At 40.0% G+C, this 20,005-nt stretch overlaps 1 protein-coding gene across 2 annotated transcripts in view; it reads right to left on the bottom strand.

The window, feature by feature from the left end:
• Positions 1-12,276: 12,276 nt before the first annotated feature.
• The window catches only part of NREP (neuronal regeneration related protein), a 32,686-nt gene continuing 24,957 nt past the window's right edge, over positions 12,277-20,005 (bottom strand). For both annotated transcript variants that reach the window (XM_059890175.1, NM_001105045.1), the window contains 2 exon segments: positions 18,977-19,054; positions 12,277-14,029 (listed from right to left, as the gene is read on the bottom strand). In XM_059890175.1, coding sequence (XP_059746158.1) covers positions 13,904-14,029; positions 18,977-19,054 — 204 coding nt within the window. In that variant the 3' untranslated portion in view covers positions 12,277-13,903.

Below are 20,005 nucleotides of genomic sequence, written 5' to 3'. Positions count from 1 at the left end.
CTAGGCACAACTTGAATAACAGGATTTATAAACTGAATCTAGAACCTGAGGAAGAATGAGGTTATTAAAAAGTAGTGACTTTAATAAAGTGAATATCAATCTTTGAAAACAAAATCAACACCTGAATAGTCTTTTATACATAGACAAGCTAGCCTTGAGTGAACCAAAATCTCACATCAGCTTGTCCAAAGTTGGGATGGCCCAGCAGCAAGTGTGAAAATGATGAGGGCTGGAGGCTGAGTCCTTGAAGCTCCACTGGTCTCAGGACGCTGAGTGTGCTGAGAGCAGCTGCAGTCTTGGGACTGAGCAGAGAGGTCCGTGTTCAGAGAGGGAGCCCATCACTTCCCTCCACTCCACACGGGTCAGGTCCCTTGGTGTGTCCTCCTCACTCTTGTAAACCTATCTCTAGAACCACTTGTTGCTGGCTGTCCTGAGCTGTTTGATCATTCACTGAGGTTCTTTTTAGTTTGTTTTTGTAGATAATGCAGATGTTTTAGCAGATAATAGAAACGGGTGAGATTAGTTGTCTCCCTACAAAGTCACTACTAAGTCATAATGAAAGCAGGTCTCCAAACAAATTCTTCCACATGTCTATCAGACGTCTAATAAGCAAACATCTATCAGTAAATAAGCACAAAACAGTTCATACAATCTATCCTTTTATGTCATCTGACCATACTTTTCAAGGAAAAGTTTCTAGAGGCAGATTCAACAATATTCTAGTGGCAGAAGTCTGTGCTTCTTATGGAGGAGCTGGCTTCCAACACTGGCAGGGCTCTTATGAAGGCATGGGCTCAGACCCGTGAGGCAGCTTAGCAGAAACTAAAAAAAGCCTGGGCTCAAATATTGGCTGTCCCCATTCACCAACTTGGGAATTTTACATAATCTCTCTGCCTTCCATTTCTTCATCTATAAGGCAGGGATAATTGAAAAAAAAAAAAAAAACTACCTATTTTTAAGGTTGCTGTGGGAACTAAAGGCAATAATGCATATAATATACACAGTGTCAAACAGGCAGCACTCATTAAATATAAACATATATATATTAAATATAAACTATGATTGTCATTGTTCTGTGTAATTACAGAGAGAGAACTAGAGTTTACGGGTAAGAATGAGAAATAAGAAAATAATCAATTCAGAAAAAGAATTTTCTGGCAATTATAGTATTACAAAAATAGATGAAGCTATCTTTTGCTGAAATAAATTCCTGTCAAGGTCAGTATTCAAGATGAAACTGTCTGTGGACTTATCAGAGGTTTATCTAAGGTTTCAGAGGAGATTCCTGCTGAGGGTGGAAGATTAGATATACAGAGGTCTCTGTCCTTCTCTCCAGCACACAGATTCTGTAATATGGGCCCCTTTTCTTTTCTTGTAAGTGTAATTGAGATGTGATTATCCACGGGTGGTCACAGAAGGGTTCTCTAGCCTTGCAGTTTTACAGACCGAGAAGGTTGGTCTGGAGAAATCACTTTTTCTTCATGTCTAACTCTCCTTTTTAAGAAAAATGGTGCAGTGTTCTTTTGCTGCACCCTTATTCCTGTTACAAGCAGTGTGATTTCCTGCTTTCATGTTTCTCTCAGGTGAACCAAACGTCCACCAGTCTGACATCCCCCGTTCTCCACTTTGCAGCTGTAGTCACACACACCCTCAAACAACCCTCATTCTCTACTTGTTTGAAAAGATACAATAGGACCTTGTTTCTGGGATTAAAGTAGTGCCCTGGGCTACTTCTCTAGCTTTCTGCCATTTGTATTTCTAAGCCATTTGATTCTTGCATGATTTTTGTATATTTACCCACCCCTGGGCCCCTTCTCTCCTCTGAGAAAGACTACAACTAGCCCTTGATTTAGGAAGTTCCTGCTGTAATGCCTCTATTTGTACAGATATCACTTTCTGACTTCTCCCAGGCTTAAATCATGAATGGTCCTTATCTCTGACCTTGCCTGGTTATGTGTGCTCATTCTCCCCATTTCTTGGTTATCAGTTCAGTTGCTCAGTCGTGTCCGACTCTTTGCGACCCCATGGACTGCAGCACGCCAGGCCTCCCTGTCCATCACTAACTCGGAATTTACATTTCACCTCAGAATTCCCCTAACACCCAAATCTGTTACTTTTACTCCATGTTTTAAAAATTTACAATCAATTTTTAACCAGCTCATGTTTCCTGTGCCCATTGCTTCATGCATGAAGAGTTAGAGGAATCCCTTGATTCTTGATGAGTAGACTAATCATAAAATAATACAAATGATTTATAAACATTTAAAAATGTTCATCCTCCCTAATAGGAAAAAAAGGCCGGTAGAGGCAATGAAGTACTATTTTACTCTTACAAAATGAGTTGGTAGGAAACCAGGCAAATACTGCAAATCTGGTGAGTATACCCTAGGACAGGCACCTGTGTCTACCCTGTTGATAAGAGTGTAACTTGATACCAGCTTTTGAGAAAGCAGTTTGGCAAAATATAATAAGGAAACATGACCATATATATTTTTGGGGGCAAAGAGGTTCATCACAGCATTATTCAGAGTGTGAAAAATAAGGTAATTGATAAGAAAGTTCACCATAACTGAATATTTTGCAGCCATTCAATCTTCTTTATTCCTATACTTTTTAAATTAAACTTTTTATTTTGAGATCATTGTACTCTCACATGCAGTTGTAAGAACTAATGCAGAGGGATTTTATGTACTCTTTACCCAGTTTTCCCAGTGATAATATCTTGCAAAACTGTAGCACAGTATCACGATCAGAATGCTGATGTTGAGACAGTTAAAATGCAGAAGGTTTCCATCACTATAAGGATCCTTCATGTCATGCTTTTAATCACTTGATCATTCCCACGGCCTCTTTTTAGCCCCTTATCTGTTATCTATTTGTCCACTTTTTGCCATTTCAAAGAAGTTATATAAATAGAATCATACGGTACGTAAGTTTTTAGGATTGGCTTTTTTTCACTCAGCCTAATTCTCTGGAGATTCATCCAGGTTGTTGCATTTATCAATAATTCATTTCTTTTTATTCCAAGAGTAGTATTCCATGATATGGGTATACACAGTTTGTTTAGCCAGCCCTTTGAAAGGCATCTGGGTTGCTTTCACTTTGAGGGAATGATGAATCAAGCTGCCGTAAACATTCAGGCTTAGGTGTGTTTATATGAACAGAGCTCTGCATTTCTCAAGAGATGTGCAGTTGCTGGGTCATACGTTAGTTGCATGTTTAATTTTTTAGGAAACTGAGAAGCTTTTCCCCAAGGACTGAACCTTTTCCCCCTCCAGCAATGTAAGAGTGCTGAGGTTTTTCCTCACCCCCACCAGCATTTGGTGTTGGTACCATTCTTATTTTAGTTATTCCGATAGCTGTATAGTGGTATCCCATTGTGGTTTTCATTTGCATTTCTCTAGTGGCTAATGATGTTGAATAATCTTCAAATCTTATTTGCCATCTGTATATTCTCTATGTTGAAATTCTTTTCATGCGTTTTGCCATTTTCTATTTGGATAGCTTGGTTTTTTACTATCGTATTTTGTAAAACTGAGATATAAGTAATATATCATAAAACTCATCCTTTTAAGATGTACAATTTAGTAGTTTTAAGTATATTCAGAAGATTGTATAACCATGACACTTTATATAATTCCAGAATATGGTAATCACCCATATTTATTAGCAATCACTTTCCATTCTCTCCTTCCTCGACCCTGGCAACTTCTAATCTACTTTCTATTTTTCTGCATTTGCCTATTTGGGATATTTAATATAAATAAAATCATATAATATATAACTTTATGGGACTGATTTGGGTATAAGGTGTTCAAGGTTCATCCACATTGTAGAGGTATCAGTGTTTCATTGCTTTTTTATTGCTGTACAATACTAAACTGTATGGATATATCACATTTTGCTTGGCTAGTCATCAACTTATGGACATTTAAGTCATTTCCACTTTTTGGTGAACATGAATAATGCTGCCATGTACATTTGTTCTGTGTACACATATTTTCAGTTCTTTGGCTATACACCTAGGTGTAGGATTGAGGAGTAGCATGCAGGTTCTATATTTAACACTGTGTTACATTCCCAACAGCCACTTATGAGCATGTAGGAAATACAAAGATTAAGGAAGAGGCTCTGCCATCTCAGACAAGCTATTTCATTGTGGGCAACTAATTGTCCCTGAGCCGAGCTAATGACTCTGACCTCACATCGCATCATTGCCGCGGAGCCACATGTGAAGAGATATAAGTGACAGTCACTCAAGAGTCCTACACAGACAATGAGCAAGCGGCTATTTTTCACACTCTTCCCAGGAGCTGCTACCACACTTTTTAAATGTCCCTCGGAGCTAGTCCTCCTCCACAAGAACGCACATCAAATGCGCTCTCATTATCACATCTGACAAAGCAGATCCTAGCTGTTAATGACAAATTAGAGCATACCAGTTACCCTTCTCTCCAAGAAAGTGGTGCCCCTCAGCTCTGCAGGGAACACTTGTTTTTCGGAAGATGGCTTTGGGATTTGGAGGAGTGAGCTGGGGAGGTGGTTTCCGCAGAGGCCTGAGGAAGTACCCTTGCTTGCTCCCCTCTCCCAGATATCCAGAATCTTAGGCACAAACAGCCCAGGGAGAGGAGGGATTGGGAGGAGGTCTACGGCCTCTGAGAAAAGACGTGATTGTCTCCTGTCTTCTCGTGGCCCCGAGAAAGGCACTGGTGAGGAGCCTAAGCAGACTTGGGTGCAGGGCACATGGGGCCCTGCAGCAGCTACCGGGCCAGCAGTGGGGCCCCCAGTGCCTCGGCTGAGCCACGTCACAGGCCACCCTGATGGCCAGCACGCACACAGTGTGCTCCTGACGGAAGCTTCCGCCCTTGAGCCTTCCCACACCGCGGCTACCAGGATCAGCCACAAACAAGGGTTCTTCTAAGAGGGCAATAGGGGTGGTGAAAGCTCCAGAAAACAGATCCCGAGGAAACTGGCTAAAGGAATGGAGGCAGTTCTGCCTGGAAGAGTGAAAGGCAGAGGAACAGGACATGAAAGGCTGTTGTGTGGAAGCAAAGAGCCCACTTAGTTTCTGTAGTGCTGAGAACTCAGCTAGGACCAAAGGGTGGGTGGAAAGTAAAAGTGTTGGGCTCAAAAAGGTTCCAACTAGTAATTAAAGCTGCCCAACTTGAAGGAATCACAAATTAATGCATTCTTAAAACGCTCTATTCCATGAGGCTTTCACATAGCCACATGGGTCTCTCAGTGAAATAGCTAAGCTGTCTATTAATGGCACTGTGTGCTGTGAGAGGGAATAGATTAATTGCGTATTGCCTCTATGTAGCTATGCTCAGAGGTAAGCCTAATGGACACATTCATGATAAAAGAAAAAAAGACCCTATTTTCTACTCTAATGTTCTAAGGGCTTTTCTCCAGGGCTGCTGGGGTCCCAAGGACTCGAGGGTTAGAAGCCTGCTGTACAATCCCACTTCTCACCGATCCGGGTCCCCCTCTCCTGTGACCACTGACGCGGCTGGACAGAGATATACCGGAGTGTTTAAAAGACTCTGGAAGAAAAGGATTATCACTAAAGAGATTTGACCTTGAAAATCAAATGAAAGAAGTAAAGGCTCTAAGAATAATTACCGACTTAATGAATTTGCAGCCCAGGTAGACCCATCCCTGAGACCTTCCTCCTATTTCCCTTTGCAGTCAGGGGCTTGGGGAACCAGGTAGTCTCCGTTTTTCTTTCCTTTCCCCATGTTCCCTGGGAGCCTTGTTCCCTGAAGCGCACTAAGTTCATGGCCAGCAAACGTCAAAGCTTCTCCGTGCAGAATAAAGGGAGAATTCAGGCATTGTGGCTGGGGGAGAAGTACTTCTGGCCAAAAGTGAGTTCTATCCACCCAGGATAGAGGTGGTTATCTAGTTCAGAGATATTAAAATATTTTTGTTCTAAAAAAAGAGAGACTCTTGGGAGTTCCCTGGTGGCCTACTTGTTAGGAACTGGTGCTTTCGCTGGGGAGGCCTGAGTTCAATCCCTGGTCAGGGAACCATCCCACATGCTGTGCAGGGTGGCCAAAATGCAAAAAAATTAACATTAAAAATTTGGAAAAGAGAATCTTAATAGAGTATTTCCATCATGCAATTTCTAAGTTAACAGTAAAGTTTTTCATCCTAAGTTTAAATACTTTCAAAGGTTATAATTTGAAACATTTCTAACATAAAAGTTGAATTTCTTTCATGAATGTATGCAATCAAGTCTAAACACCGTGGCAACTGATAAGCCATAATTTCATTTTTAAAAACAATTTTTTAACTTGCAAAAATTTGATGTTTTTTTCATGAACTTAAATTTTTATTCCAGTTCCAAGAGTTGTAATTAATAATATTTTTATAAGACTTTATTGATTACCCTATCACATTTATCTGCAGTAAAAAATGTATCTAAATTTAAAAACTTTTATGTTCTGTGATCATAAAACTGTAAGCATTAAAACAAGCTGGTTGTATGAATTAGCGTTATTAGCAATTCACTACTAACTAAAACTATATTAATATATTATATTTATTATTAAACACAAAAGTTTAAATTAGAATGAAAATACACCTTAGTAAGATGATAAATTTTTTCAATTAGTTCAAGCATCTGTAGATGAATATTAATGCTAAAATGAGACACAGGTTCTCATCAATTCTATTTCTATTGTATGTTTTTAAGCTATAAACTGTAGGAACTGAAAATGTTTTATGATAGTAAGGTAATATAACTCTTTGAACTCCTTCCATGTTATATGCCAAAATTCATATGATGATCTACTATCAAAACATATTTTTAATCTTCTTTCACCTGACAACTTGATTAGGTGCTTCTGCATTTTTTTAAATAAGCAACGAATTGGAAAGCACCCTGACTTGCAAAGGGATTTGTTCTCATCATTAAAATCTAATTCACTTTCTCAATTTCTGGGAAGAAAGATCTTTGCTAATTTATCAAATGATTTATCAAATTTATCAAATTCTGGGAAGAAAGATCTTTGCTAATTTATCAAATGATTTATCAAATGATTGTTAATTATGTTGTAATACTTTCACCTAAACCCACCTTTTAAAATCCCATGTCTTCAGAAATGAAAGGAATAATAGATAGATATTAATTTCATTACACTTTTGCCAAAACAATGCTTTTTGATAAAATATTTTTATCATATTTCTTGCCTTAACCATATTATCATTACCTTAGAGTTGCAGATTTAGCCCATTAACAGAACTTGTCCATCACAAACATCATTGGCAGAGCCAGTCTTCACTGTCAAACCTATTAGTCAAACCAGATACATTCTCTGGAGAACAAAACTTTGAATTCATTTTTCAATTCAGATAGTTATGTTGAGGATTATTATAAAAAATGAATGAGCATTAAAAGTCTACATTGTGAAACTGACCACTGAAACCAATCATAATTAAAATGATATGAACCTAATATAATTAATTATTCCATGTTTAAATAAGTTATAAAAACAAAATTATCCTTACACTTTCTTCAGTCAAGTAAGAATGATGAAAGGCATGACATGTCTCTAGTAAAACTGAATGAGGCTATTGAATGCTGCTGACTGACTTTGGAGGATAAAGAAGAACTTGTGAAAAAATGGGAAGCGCCACAAATAATAGAAGGGTTTTAGGCTTCTAATCAGTCTAGCAGCACACTAATATTTTTGATGATGTTATGAAAAACATATTAAACATTTTATAAGATAGGATATGATGAGAATTGACTTGACTATAATTGAAACAAGTATTTTATGCTATGGTTTGATACCACAGGTTTTGACAGTTTTATTAACTAATGCACATCAAGTCTGAAAGAGACCATATGAAAATTTTTTAATCCTTGAATTTTACTCATTTTTATCTTGTAAAAATTGAGTATTTTCAAAAGGCATCCTGATTACATTTAAAATAATCAGCAATGCAAACTTATACTGCTGTCGCTGTTCTAGGTACTTTCTTCCCAGGTAAGAAATATCCTAGGGATAAGTATGGAGACCAGTGGGGAAAAAGTGCTTAAAATCACATGAACAAGCCATTTTGGGTATTCAGTGTTTCCTATTGATTTTCTCTTTGCTTCCGCCTCTTAGGACTCTCCCTTAAGGGTGAGGCATTTTTTGACAAGAATCAGGAGGAGAAAGCATTAAATAAAAATTGTCATTATTTCCATCACTGCATTTTACCAATTATCTGAATTCTGAAATCCCGTGAATCCAAACACCTCATTTCTGTTTTCTGATCTATCACTTTGAATGTGTATAAGAAAGGAAAGCCCAAAGCATAATGGATTTATGATTAATCATTAAAGGAACCTTCCTCTTTGCCACATCTACGGTTTTTGTGTCATATTAAGGACAATGTCTTATATTAAGAATTGGTATGCGTGAGACCTATATCTTTTTTAAAATAATGTGGAGAGGACTATTATAAACATAGGCTCATTCTCAGCAGAACAATCTCAGGAAGGAGTCCAGTATGCATAGAGGATCTAGAAATGAGTTTCCTTAAAACTATCTATGAGCATAGACTCCTGGGAAAGACTTCACATGCCCTGAGGTACACATACCCTGGTTTGAGGACCATGCATTTTTCAGACCTATATGTAGCCTAACCTGACCCAGTCCGAGGTCTTTTAGCCTGGAACGCTCAGTCAATGGGGGAGGGTAACTCAAAAGTTGAGAAGGGCCTGGAGATGCAGAGGGAACTGCAGCAGCTCTGTCTGGGGACCAGTAACAAGAAGCCTCTGTTTCCAGTCTGGCCTTCACAACTATCAAACAAAGATCTTAGAAGGTCCTTTGACCATTTGTGGGTGTAAATACGCACATCAGCATCTCTGAAATTAGAAGATTCCTGTTGCAAACTCACGTGCCAACAGAGTGAGGCAGGGGAGGTAAATGAACAAAGCAGACAGGGTACGAGAAGATAAGCAGGATGAGGACTGGATGTGTGAGGGGCCATGCCTCATCAGAGATGGAGGCTGCTACTCAGCTCTCATTTTTCAAGGGGAGCCCCAAACCTGAATTTTCATGTGAAATCTTCCAATTTGTAAATGGTGGAAATTAAATCAACAATTTTATAAAACACATTTTGCAGGCAAAACAAGTCTGCAGGTTATATCTAGTCCATGGTTTTTGGTTAGCAATCTCTGCCCAAAGTCCACAGGGTAATATTTTTACCTCTAGAGAGAGAACAAAGCACAGTCTTTAATCAGGTTGGGCCTCCTGCTCTGACTCTGGCTAGTGCTCCAGTTTCTTAGCTCCACTTCAGCAGTTTATTCAGTTCGGTTCAGACACTCAGTCATGTCTGACTCTTTGGGACCCCATGGACTGCAGCACCCCAGGCTTCCCTGTCCATCACCAACTCCTGGAGCTTACTGAAATTCATGTCCATCGAGTCAGTGATGCCATCCAACCATCTCATCCTCTGTCATCCCCTACTTCTCCTGTCTTCAATCTTTCCCAGCATGAGGGTCTCTTTCAATGAGTCAGTTCTTCGCATCAGGTGGCCAAAGTATTGGAGTTTCAGTTTCAGCATCAGTCCTTCCAATGAATATTCAGGACTGATTTCTTTTAGGATGGACTGGTTGGATCTCCTTGCAGTCCAAGGGACTCTCAAGAGTCTTCTCCAACACCACAGTTCAAAAACATCAATTCTTCAGTGCTCAGCTTTCTTTATAGTCCAACTCTCACATCCATACATGATGTGGAAACCATATGGAAAAACCATAGCTTTATTAACCCTGAACAAGTTGTAGCTGATTTTCACAACATGGATCCTGCAAATTTACATTGAAATGCATGGTCAATTATCTAGTGTTTCAAGCTTCATAGGGAACGAGGGAGTTGTCATCATCAAACCCATTGAGTTGGATGGAACTTTAAACATCATTTATTCTAGCATCCCTGTTTTGATAGCTTCCAATAACAGTTTCTAAATATTCTTTTGAAAGTCAATAGCACTTAGGTTAAGAAACAGTATTATAGTTCCTGGATGCTCTCCTCTTCTGCCTTCAGTCTCTGGAGCTCCAAGGATTGCAAAACTTCTTCAATCAAAGAAATAACTATGAGTCTTCAGCCCCCGGCCTACGATTACCCTGAGGCTTTAACTTCAGATGGTGTGCTGGTTTTCAAACGTGTCCACAAATTTTTTGATACTCCTCCCTTCAGGAGATAGAGCTTAATTCCCTCTCCATGACTGTGAGCTATACTTAGTGACTCGCTTCTAATGAATAGAGTATGATGGATGATGGTGACTTCTGAGAACAGGTCACAGGCATTATGGCTTGCTCCCAGCTCTCTCTTAAATTACTCACTGTGGGGAAAGCCAGAGGTCATGAGCACACTTGAGTGGCCCTGTGGAGAAGCCCATGCGTGGGAGAACTGAATTCTCCTGCCAACAACCATGTAAGCGAGTGACACTGGGAGCTGACTTTCCAGCCCTGGTTAAGCCTTCAGATAATTGCAGCCTGCTGACCTCTTGACTCCAAACCCAGAAGAAATGCTGTGCCATAGCCACTAGCTCAGCTGCTCCTGACCCCTGACCAACGGAATTCAGGAGACAACAAACTTCTGTTGTTCCAAGGTGTCAAGTGCAGTTGTTAAGTTAGGTGGCAAAAGATTAATATACAGGGGCATCAAGCAACCCAGACTACCATCCCCCTGGCCTGGCCTCATCATGTTTTCTGAGTTTAACAAGAGCAAGAAGGCAAGATGTAACCCCTCACAGCTGTGATAACACATACACGTGATGGGAGCCTCCTGAGTGAGGAAAATGGTAACATTATAAGATGAAAGGTAATTGTATTTGAAGAGCACTTCTCTTACATTTAGAAGTACCAACCTCAGGTGGGATTACCAAAACAGTGTCAGATCAGATCAGTCGCTCAGTCGTGTCCGACTCTTTGCGACCCCATGAATCGCAGCACGCCAGGCCTCCCTGTCCATCACCAACTCCCGGAGTTCACTCAGACTCATGTCCATCAAGTCAGTGATGCCATCCAGCCATCTCATCCTCTGTCGTTCCCTTCTCCTCCTGCCCCCAATCCCTCCCAGCATCAGAGTCTTTTCCAATGAGTCAACTCTTCGCATGAGGTGGCCAAAGGACTGGAGTTTCAGCTTTAGCATCATTCCTTCCAAAGAAATACCAGGGCTGATCTCCTTCAGAATGGACTGGTTGGATCAAAACAGTGTAGCCCTATTTAAAATTTTTCTTCCAAGTTGAGCAAATTCCAATTATCTGGTAGGCAGTTGAGATTTTTTCTGGTAGGCAATTCTGCCCTAAAGCTCCTTTCTCTTAATAAGATTAAACATTAAGATAAAATAAGAATCTTAACCAAAATCTGAGATATGCATTAATTTCAAAAGCAACTCCCAATTTAAAAGTCCCCCCTGACACAAACAGAGGTATCAAGAACCAAGATTCCCCAGATAGCATCTGATCCCCTTTCTCCAAAGCCTGAACTCCCAGCTTGGGGCAGTGCTACTTTGGCTCCTCTCCTATCTCTCTCTGGCTCTTAGAGGTCTGCTCCTTAGCCCCTGTTCTGGTGAAACAGAACAAATAGCTAAACCCTACCAGTCAATTTAACAACTTGTATTAATATGTAAACCCAAATGAAGTTTCACAGATAATAGATGAGGAGAGACCAGCTGGCATTTCTCATACACAGGGAGAGAATAAATTCCCTGAATCGTTGGGTTTCAGCATTCCAGGACACCTCCAGAAGGTTCTGGTGATGCTTATCTAGATCTAGATAAGATCTAGGTAACAGGTAGCTGGGTACATGTGAATTCACGACTTAAAATTCTATCTCAAAATTCTACCCACTTACAAGACTTTTTTTATACATTTATACATTTTTGTGTGTATGTGCAAATATTCCATGAAGAAGCAAGTATCTTTTGGTACAGGTAAAAAACACCACAGAGTAAGTCTTTATGGCAAGGGCAAAAAAGAATGTTTTGAGGTGTGAAGGAGTGCATGGAAAGAGAAAAACAAAAGTACAGAAATAAAACGGGCTTGGTTTAATTCTCCTTTGTAGCCATAGGCAGCTCTACAAATACCATCCCAATGAGCCCTTGCCTAGGCCCTTATCTCATAAAACCCTCAGAAGGGAAAATGCTGAAAGGCAGAGCTGATTCTATCTCTATTGATATTTGCCCTTGGATCTACTTTTGGGTCTCTGAGAGCATATGAATTAACACGAGACAGTGTAAGTATTCAAAAGTAGGCCTTTCCAATGATGAGCCAAGCCAGTTACCATACAGCTTGCATATTTATTGAACAAATACTACTAAAATAGCTAAAATACATTGGGTACTTGTCGTGAGTGCATCAGTAAAGATCACATTGTTACAAAAGCCTGCATATTCAGCAGTACACAACTGCAACTCTACATAAATGCCACAGATGCAGAATACTGTTTTCTTGCTCTATTTACACAGCGGATATACCTACTCTAACAAAGGAGGTGGGGGGAAATGCACAGGAAACTCAGGCCAATGGGGAGCGAGAAGAGAACGAAGAAGTGCAGCGCATGCGTCAGTCGATGTGTAACAGTCAGAAGCGGAACAGTTCAGAACAAAGCCTGCCCTGTCAAAGGAAGAGCTAAAAGACAGTTATATAAAAATCAAGGTGGGCTTTCAGACTGGCTAACACAACAACATTCCATGAGTAGATGGTATTGTCTGATTGTATTTTTGTTTATCCATTTCATTGGGAGCAAGGACAAAAATGTAAAATCTACACCTTGCTTATCAGGACTGTTGAAAGAGTGCTCTGCCTTTTAAAAAAAATTTGGGGGGGGGGTAAAGACAGTTTCTTCAACCTAATTTTTGGGAAAGGTGTAACTTTCATGTTCCTACTGAGATGCTAATTTTTTCCCCCCAGAGGGCATTTATAAAAAGAAAAAAAATAAAAGTTTGCCCCTTTCCCCCTGAATATTTTTTCAAATGAAAGAACCAAAAGAGACACCTAAAAACGCCTGTCAAATTATTGCTTTTCGTTCACTAAGTTAGGCAGGCGAGGCTACTGAAAGGAAGAGATTTGGTAAGGAAATTACAGTTTTGTGATTGCTCCCGCTACAGTGACTGCGTGTCCAGGAGTGCCAGCCCGTGGGACGGGAGTCTCCTGCTCTGCGGTGGCACTCGCTCAACCTACAATGCTGAAGAAGAAAGCCACACTGAAGACACAAGGAGAACAAGTCAATCCAGTCTAGAGAACGACATTCAGGGAAACAGAGTACCAACACCTTCTTAGAACATGAAAATAAAAAATAACTCCATCAGAGCTACCTCGCCAAGGAGCATGTTGAAAGTCCAAAATAGCACCATTCATCAGTGTCTCAGGTCCTGTGGCAGCATCTCGGTCACTTACCACAAGGAAACAATGAGTTTCAAACTACTTCTATACATCAAAAGAGTACATGGATAAAATATAGAGATATACAGACAATTGATGAACATAAACTACTAAGCTTGTTACATCTAAATGAAAAAAAAAAAAAAAAAAAAAGGGGACTCTCAGCCTCTGCAAGAAGCAGTCAGGAGCTGTGTGAGTGAAAAGGCAGAAGTGGACCGGTTGTGTGAGAGCAGAGGGGGTTTGAGTTGTGGAAGACATCGTCGTAGCAAACCAGGCCTGAAGGCCCACCTGTAAGGGTTGTAAACGTGGATTCACAGTGTGAAATTCTGAGCGTTTTCACTTGAGTCAGAATGATTAAAAACTGGTTTGATGATACCTATTTGTCCACTGTACATCTCTAAAGCAAGGCTCAGAGTCCCATAGTTTCTTCTTATACTTGATGATTTACACAGAAAAAAATCCCATATATGATACCATGACCTCATCAATACCCATACACCATATGGAATACAAATGGAGGTGATTAAAAAGAGTGGAGGTAACTGGTTCCTGGGGAGTGGAGTTCATTGCTGCCAAGTGGAGTCAGGGAGGCAGCCCCGATCCCGCCATCCTTCTTGCGGTTCACTTCCTTGGGGACAGGAAGTCTTCCCTGAAGAGCACACAGACAGACACACACAGAAAGAATCACACTGAGTCATGCTTTGAAAACCATTTGAACATTTTTGCTTCTTCCTCCCAACTTTTATCCTTGAACTCCCAACATTTTGCAGAGTTTACATATTAAACACAGTTCACCTGAATGTAAATATTAGGTCTGTGAGGGCATGAAGTAATTAAACACTAGCTGCCTTGGCTGCAGTAGAATCAAGGGCTTCTCTAAGGGCTGAGCCCAGCCATGTGGGAGGCAGCATTCCCCACAGTCAGGTTTCTAAAGACAGTTTCTGGGATCAAATATGGCCTGACAGAAGGCTGGGTGAAAGGAGTTCCTAGACTGTTAACGCTTTGGGTTTTTTTTTTTAAGAGTTGAATGGCTGTGGTGGAAAGGGATAATTGTTTTATAATACATAGTAAAAATATTTAAAGCATATCACAACTGTGACAAATATAATTTATCAACACTTTATTCTAGAAGCAAGTGGCCCAGGCCCTACAGGCCTTACAGTGAGGACCAAAAGTGGGCACTAAAGACAGGGGAGTGTTTGGGGGGTAAATCACGTGGGCCGGGGCTGGGGAGGCAGCAGCTGCAGAAGAGGCGACGAGAGGGAAACCAGGCCCAGAGAGCGGGAGACTCAGCTAGTTGGGACTGACTGCAGTCTTCCAGTCTATCCTCACAACCCTGATGAGTGAGGATTTGTGTATCTGACTAGGAGAATCCAAATACACTGTGACTGAGGACCCACTGAGCGCCCATAGGGAGGAGATCCCCACCACAGCCAAACAGCAGGAGGACAGGACAAGGAGGCCCATCTGCCCAAGCGATGCCACAAAATAAAGGTCTTATCAAAACCAGATGTTATGCCCCACTCAGGAATGAAAACAGTGAACATATGACAAGAGTCTCTTTTAGCCTAACCATTAAGTACAGGAATTTTCTAGGGGAAAAAAAAATCCATTATGGTTTTAAAAGATCTGTTGGGATTTGTTGTTGTTGTTGTTCTCTTTTTCTTAAGGCCACATGTTCTAAAACGATAGTTATAATAAGCCAATTTGACTGGACATAGGTACTTGGGTTAAAGTGATAATCATGCTTTGTAATCTACAAATTATCATATTTTAATCTTTTTAAGAAACTCAACATTCAAAAAACTAAGACCATGGCATTCGGTCCCATCCCTTCATGGCAAATAGATGGGGAAACAATAGAAACAGTGACAGAATTTATTTTCTTGGGCTCCAAAATCACTGCAGATGGTGACTGCAGCCATGACATTAAAAGACACTTGCTCTTTGGAAGAAAAGCTATGACCAATCTAGACAGCATATTAAAAAGCAGAGACATTACTTTGCCAACAAAAGTCCATCTAATCAAAGCTATGGTTTTTTCAGTAGTCATGTATGGATGTGAGAGTTGGACCATAAAGAAAGCTGAGCGCCAAAGAATTGATGCCTTTGAACTGTGGTGTTGGAAAAGACTCTTGAGAGTCCTTTGGACTGCAAGGAGATCAAACCAGTCAATCCTAAAGGATATCAGTACTGAATATTCATTGGAAGGACTGATTCTGAAGCTGAAGCTCCAATACTTTGGCCACCTGAAGTGAAGAACTGACTCATTGGAAAAGACCCTGATGCTGAGAAAGACTGAAGGCAAGAGAAGAAGGCGACGACAGAGGATGAGACGGTTGGATGGTATCACCAACTCAATGAGTCTGAGAAAGCTCCAGGAGTTGGTGATGAACAGGGAAGCCTGGCAAGGTACAATGCCTGCGGTTGCAAAGAGTTGGACATGACTGAGCGACTGAAATGAACTGAAGAATTCAGAAATCAGAGACATCCAAACAACTTGAAACCAAATTGTTCAGTTCACTCAGCAACCCCAGAGTGAACTAAATGTAACAGAGAATTCAGCTTTAAGAAGTTTTATTTACCATACAGAGTTCTCATATTAAACATCTGTTTTATCTAAATTTTTTAAAAAAAATCTCAGACTTTTAGAGCATGTAACATTTTCAGAATGTATATAAAATCCCCTCAGTATGTACTTTAATGCTCCAGTCTTAGTCTGTGATTTAGAGGTTGTTTTGGTATCATTAAATGCCAAAACGGCCAAACCAGAAAATTAAAATTTTATTCATCATTTACATGCCCTAAGGGATCCAGAAAAATATCCAAAAGCATTATATCGAACAATTCCTTTCTTTTGTGAAAATAATTTCAATTTTGAAATTTGGCATGCAATCCCAGTATTTAAAAAAGAAATCCATTGAAACCCGATGTTTTTAAAATAATGTTTGTTTCTCTTCTTGTATCAACCAGTTAGCGTCACGGTTCAGGGTATGACAAACAAGTTTTAGGCAGATGAAGAATTCAATGCTAATTGTCATAGGCTTAGAAAAGGAAATCATAAGTTCATAACACACTTCACTTACCATCATGGCTGGCCTTAAATCTGCCTACTTCAGACCTACTCCTAAGTGAATGTACAGAACATCAGTTAGTCTTTATATGTGTCAGTCTCACTACCCTCATATGTCCATGAAAAAAAAAAATGTATGGGAGATGGGTGGGAGCTGGGTGGGATATGGGTAATTCAGAAAGAAGTTCTTCCAGGAAAACAAAATTCGAAGGAGATTATTTCAGATTTGAATTTACCATTTTTACTATTTTTTTTCTCTCTTTCAAGACCCCCAAATATTCAGATGTGTCCTTCCTTCACTATTCACATTCTGCATGCCTACTTTGGACTGAACAGTCTATTAGATTTTAAGGCAAGAAAGACAAAAGCAGTCCCTCCAGCCTGCCCCACAATTAACATGCTATATGGGAGCCACCCAAGTAACTGGAGGACAGCAGAGCGGTGGTGACAAGCCTTGCAGGGAGTTCTGATATCAGACACCCTGGGAGCTTCTGGGAGCTAATGTTCTGTGCGCCCTTCCTTGGGAGGCTGGGATTCACTAGATTTCAATCCCTACCTCCTATTCATTAAAAAAAGAGAGAGAAAGAAAGAAAAAAAGATATCTTTGCCCCCATTGAAGGAATTTTAAGCTTCTGCAACAAGAGAAGGAGGTATTTCAAAGAGGAGACAGGAAGATGTCTTATTTCCACAGGTTAGACCTTGGAAGAATTTTATGCAAAAATTGTCCTATTTTCCTCCATCATCCTCATATAATGGTCCCTATAGGACTGAGGAACTTGAATAAACCAAAAGGCTGGAGGAGGAGATACAGATACGTGTCTGGGGGCCCCCGAGACTGTGCTCCTGGGTGGCTCTCCCTGCCGACGACTGTTAGTACACGAGGCCCCCAGTTACTCAAGAATGTGTTTTGGGCCAAGTAAGCCAGGATTGTTTTTCTTATGATTATGCAAAGATGTACTTTTCCAGAAGGCAACAGCTAGAAAAAGGACAAATATATTATGCTTAAAATACTATTCATATATTTAGAGAGGAAAGAACTCAAAATAACAGAAGACCTGAATTCCAGGATCCACCAGCCCCCTGGAGCATACCTCAATGCAGACAAGGCCTAAGACTCAGATGGCCTTTCAAGAGGAAAAGGAGGCATGTTGACCTCACTGAGGAATTTGTCCAGTCTTGCTTGTCTGGTTGATGCTACCAGTATCAAAGACAAGAACTCTGGACTCCTGAATGGGGTAGGAACTAATGAAGAAGCTATACTCCTCCTCTTCCCTTCCATGATCACATCTTGACCTCAGCTACTCAGGGGAATTATGCCCTGAGGTGGCCCAGCAAAGAATGTTTAGACCACTGCAACCCTGGTGGTGCAGTGCTTGGGTGTGAGTGTGTTTTAAATAAAGCTGTATTTTTGCTCACTTCCACTCCAATCAGAAAAAGTCTAGCTCAGGCAGGGACCAAATCATTTAGTTCACGTGCTTTCTTGCCAATGATTTCGACCTTGACCTTCAGAAATTCTCTGAAAGATTAAAAGTGATTTAGGACTGTTTTCTTTCAGTGCAAACTGCCAGTCAACATAATCTCTTTAACTAATGTCTGCCTGTCAGTAAAAGGTGGGGAATTGCTGAAACCACTAAGGACAAGTAAGATAGTTTACCAAAGTTGAAATGACAGTAATAGTTGGGGAGTCCTCTCCATTGGTCAATTACACTTAAGAAATTTTTAAACGGAAATTGTATTTTCAATGGTCTCTATTTTTTTAATTGCAGAATCAACAGGTCAGTGGTAAAAAATACAATCCTCCTTGCTTAAGGTCAAATTCAAATTTACCCTAACAAGCAAAGTTCAAAGGTATCTACAGTAAAAACTGGTAAATGTTTTTGCTGTTGTTGTTTTGAAATGCTGCTGAAATCTAAAATGTAAATTTTACAAATTTTCTTATGGCAGAGAACTGTCACTCTGAAAATGTCTGAGCAATGAAAGCATGTTTATAGAAAATATGTTTGGGCCTAAAACTTAGAAGAAAAAATACAGCAGCTTTTTTTTTTTTTTAGCAGCTTTTTAATATCTTTCTGTTTTGTTTCATGGGTAATTTTATCAGATAGTCAGGTGTTATTACCGAAAAAATTATCATCATCTATATACTTTTAAGAGAACTTTTAGTTAGATATATTCATATTTGGCTTTATCTACATCAGAATGGAACAAACAAATTAAAAAACCTGTAAAATGTATATATGACAAATGGGTTCCACTGTTCTTAAATGAAAATTTGCTTTGGACTTCGGGCATCAAGAAAGAAAGATAATATGAACTGTAAGAATCACGGGATATCAGGATATTCTTTTTCTTTTTTGTACTACATGTTATTTCCAAGATGATAATAGGTTATGGATTATGGTATCAGGTTAATGGATTATTATAGTAGATAGTAATGAGTATTAAAATGAGGAATAGGTGTTGTTGTTTGTTTCTATATTTAAAAAAAAACAAACACCATAACAAAATGTCAGCTGGAGATCTTACCTTAGGAAGCCTTCCCTCCATTTCCTTGTCTGGAAATGGTTCTTGACAGACCCAGACAGAAAGCTCTGGGTAATAAACCTAGAGAGACATAAAAGCATACACATTCAGATTAAAAAGAGGAGCCACTCTGAAACCTCTTGGGATCAGCTTAATGAGCTCAATTGTCCTCAATGGTCGCTTATTTTCAAATTGTAACTTAGAAAGCTGGGGAAGCCCATTCTCTCTTTCAGTCAGTGTGCATATTCTACACTCAGGAGAGTTTTAGCTCAGTGTCTTCCAAGACTAAGTTCAAGACAGCAGAGATATCAATCAGTGTTATCTTTAGCACGCAAAGCGGTAGCGTCATGGCCTGACTGGCTAAGCAAACTAAGGCACTGGGGAGGCCCAATTTTCAAAGCAACCTGTGATTAGTATCCTTGCAGAACTCCATGTTTATGAGATAAATGTGTCATGTACTCGCCCAACACTGTTAAGGGTTATCCTGATTCATTTGTTAGAAGGCTCAATGATGCATAAAGCATAGGGAGGAGAGGAAGCAGCAGCCTGCCTCCTCCCCAGAGTCACAGGTCTGCCCAGCTGCTTGAAAGTATCAAGGGTCTGAGACAGGGACAGGGTGAGGGACGGCGTCATCATCATGAATGATTCAGAGAATAGACGATGAATGGGGTGGTGGTGCAGGGGTGGACGAGATGGAACGACTGAGTCCAACTGAGTAACTCTTTTTTCAATACTGAAAAGGGTTATTATCATAAGAAGGCTGCTGGCCAGCTGTTCTCTATCTCTGGTAAAAACAGGAGGAGGGGGATAAGAAAGGACTTTTACAAGTACAGATTTAGGTCAGCTGTAAGGAAGAACTTGGCGTAAGAATTGTTAAATTACTGAAAGAATTTAGAGAGGAAAACTGTGAAATCTTCCTTAAGAAATTTAGAAACTGAATCCAATCACCATCTGCCAGGCCCAATTTACATTTGATACAGCCCTTCTTGAAGGGAGGGAGAAAATTAGATGAGATCCCCTGCAGATCTGATT

This window comes from Bos taurus, chromosome 10, assembly GCF_002263795.3.
Source record: "Bos taurus isolate L1 Dominette 01449 registration number 42190680 breed Hereford chromosome 10, ARS-UCD2.0, whole genome shotgun sequence".
Taxonomy (NCBI): domain Eukaryota; kingdom Metazoa; phylum Chordata; class Mammalia; order Artiodactyla; family Bovidae; genus Bos; species Bos taurus.
Note: the sequence above shows the minus strand (reverse complement) of the source record. Positions and strands in the feature narration are given on the sequence as shown.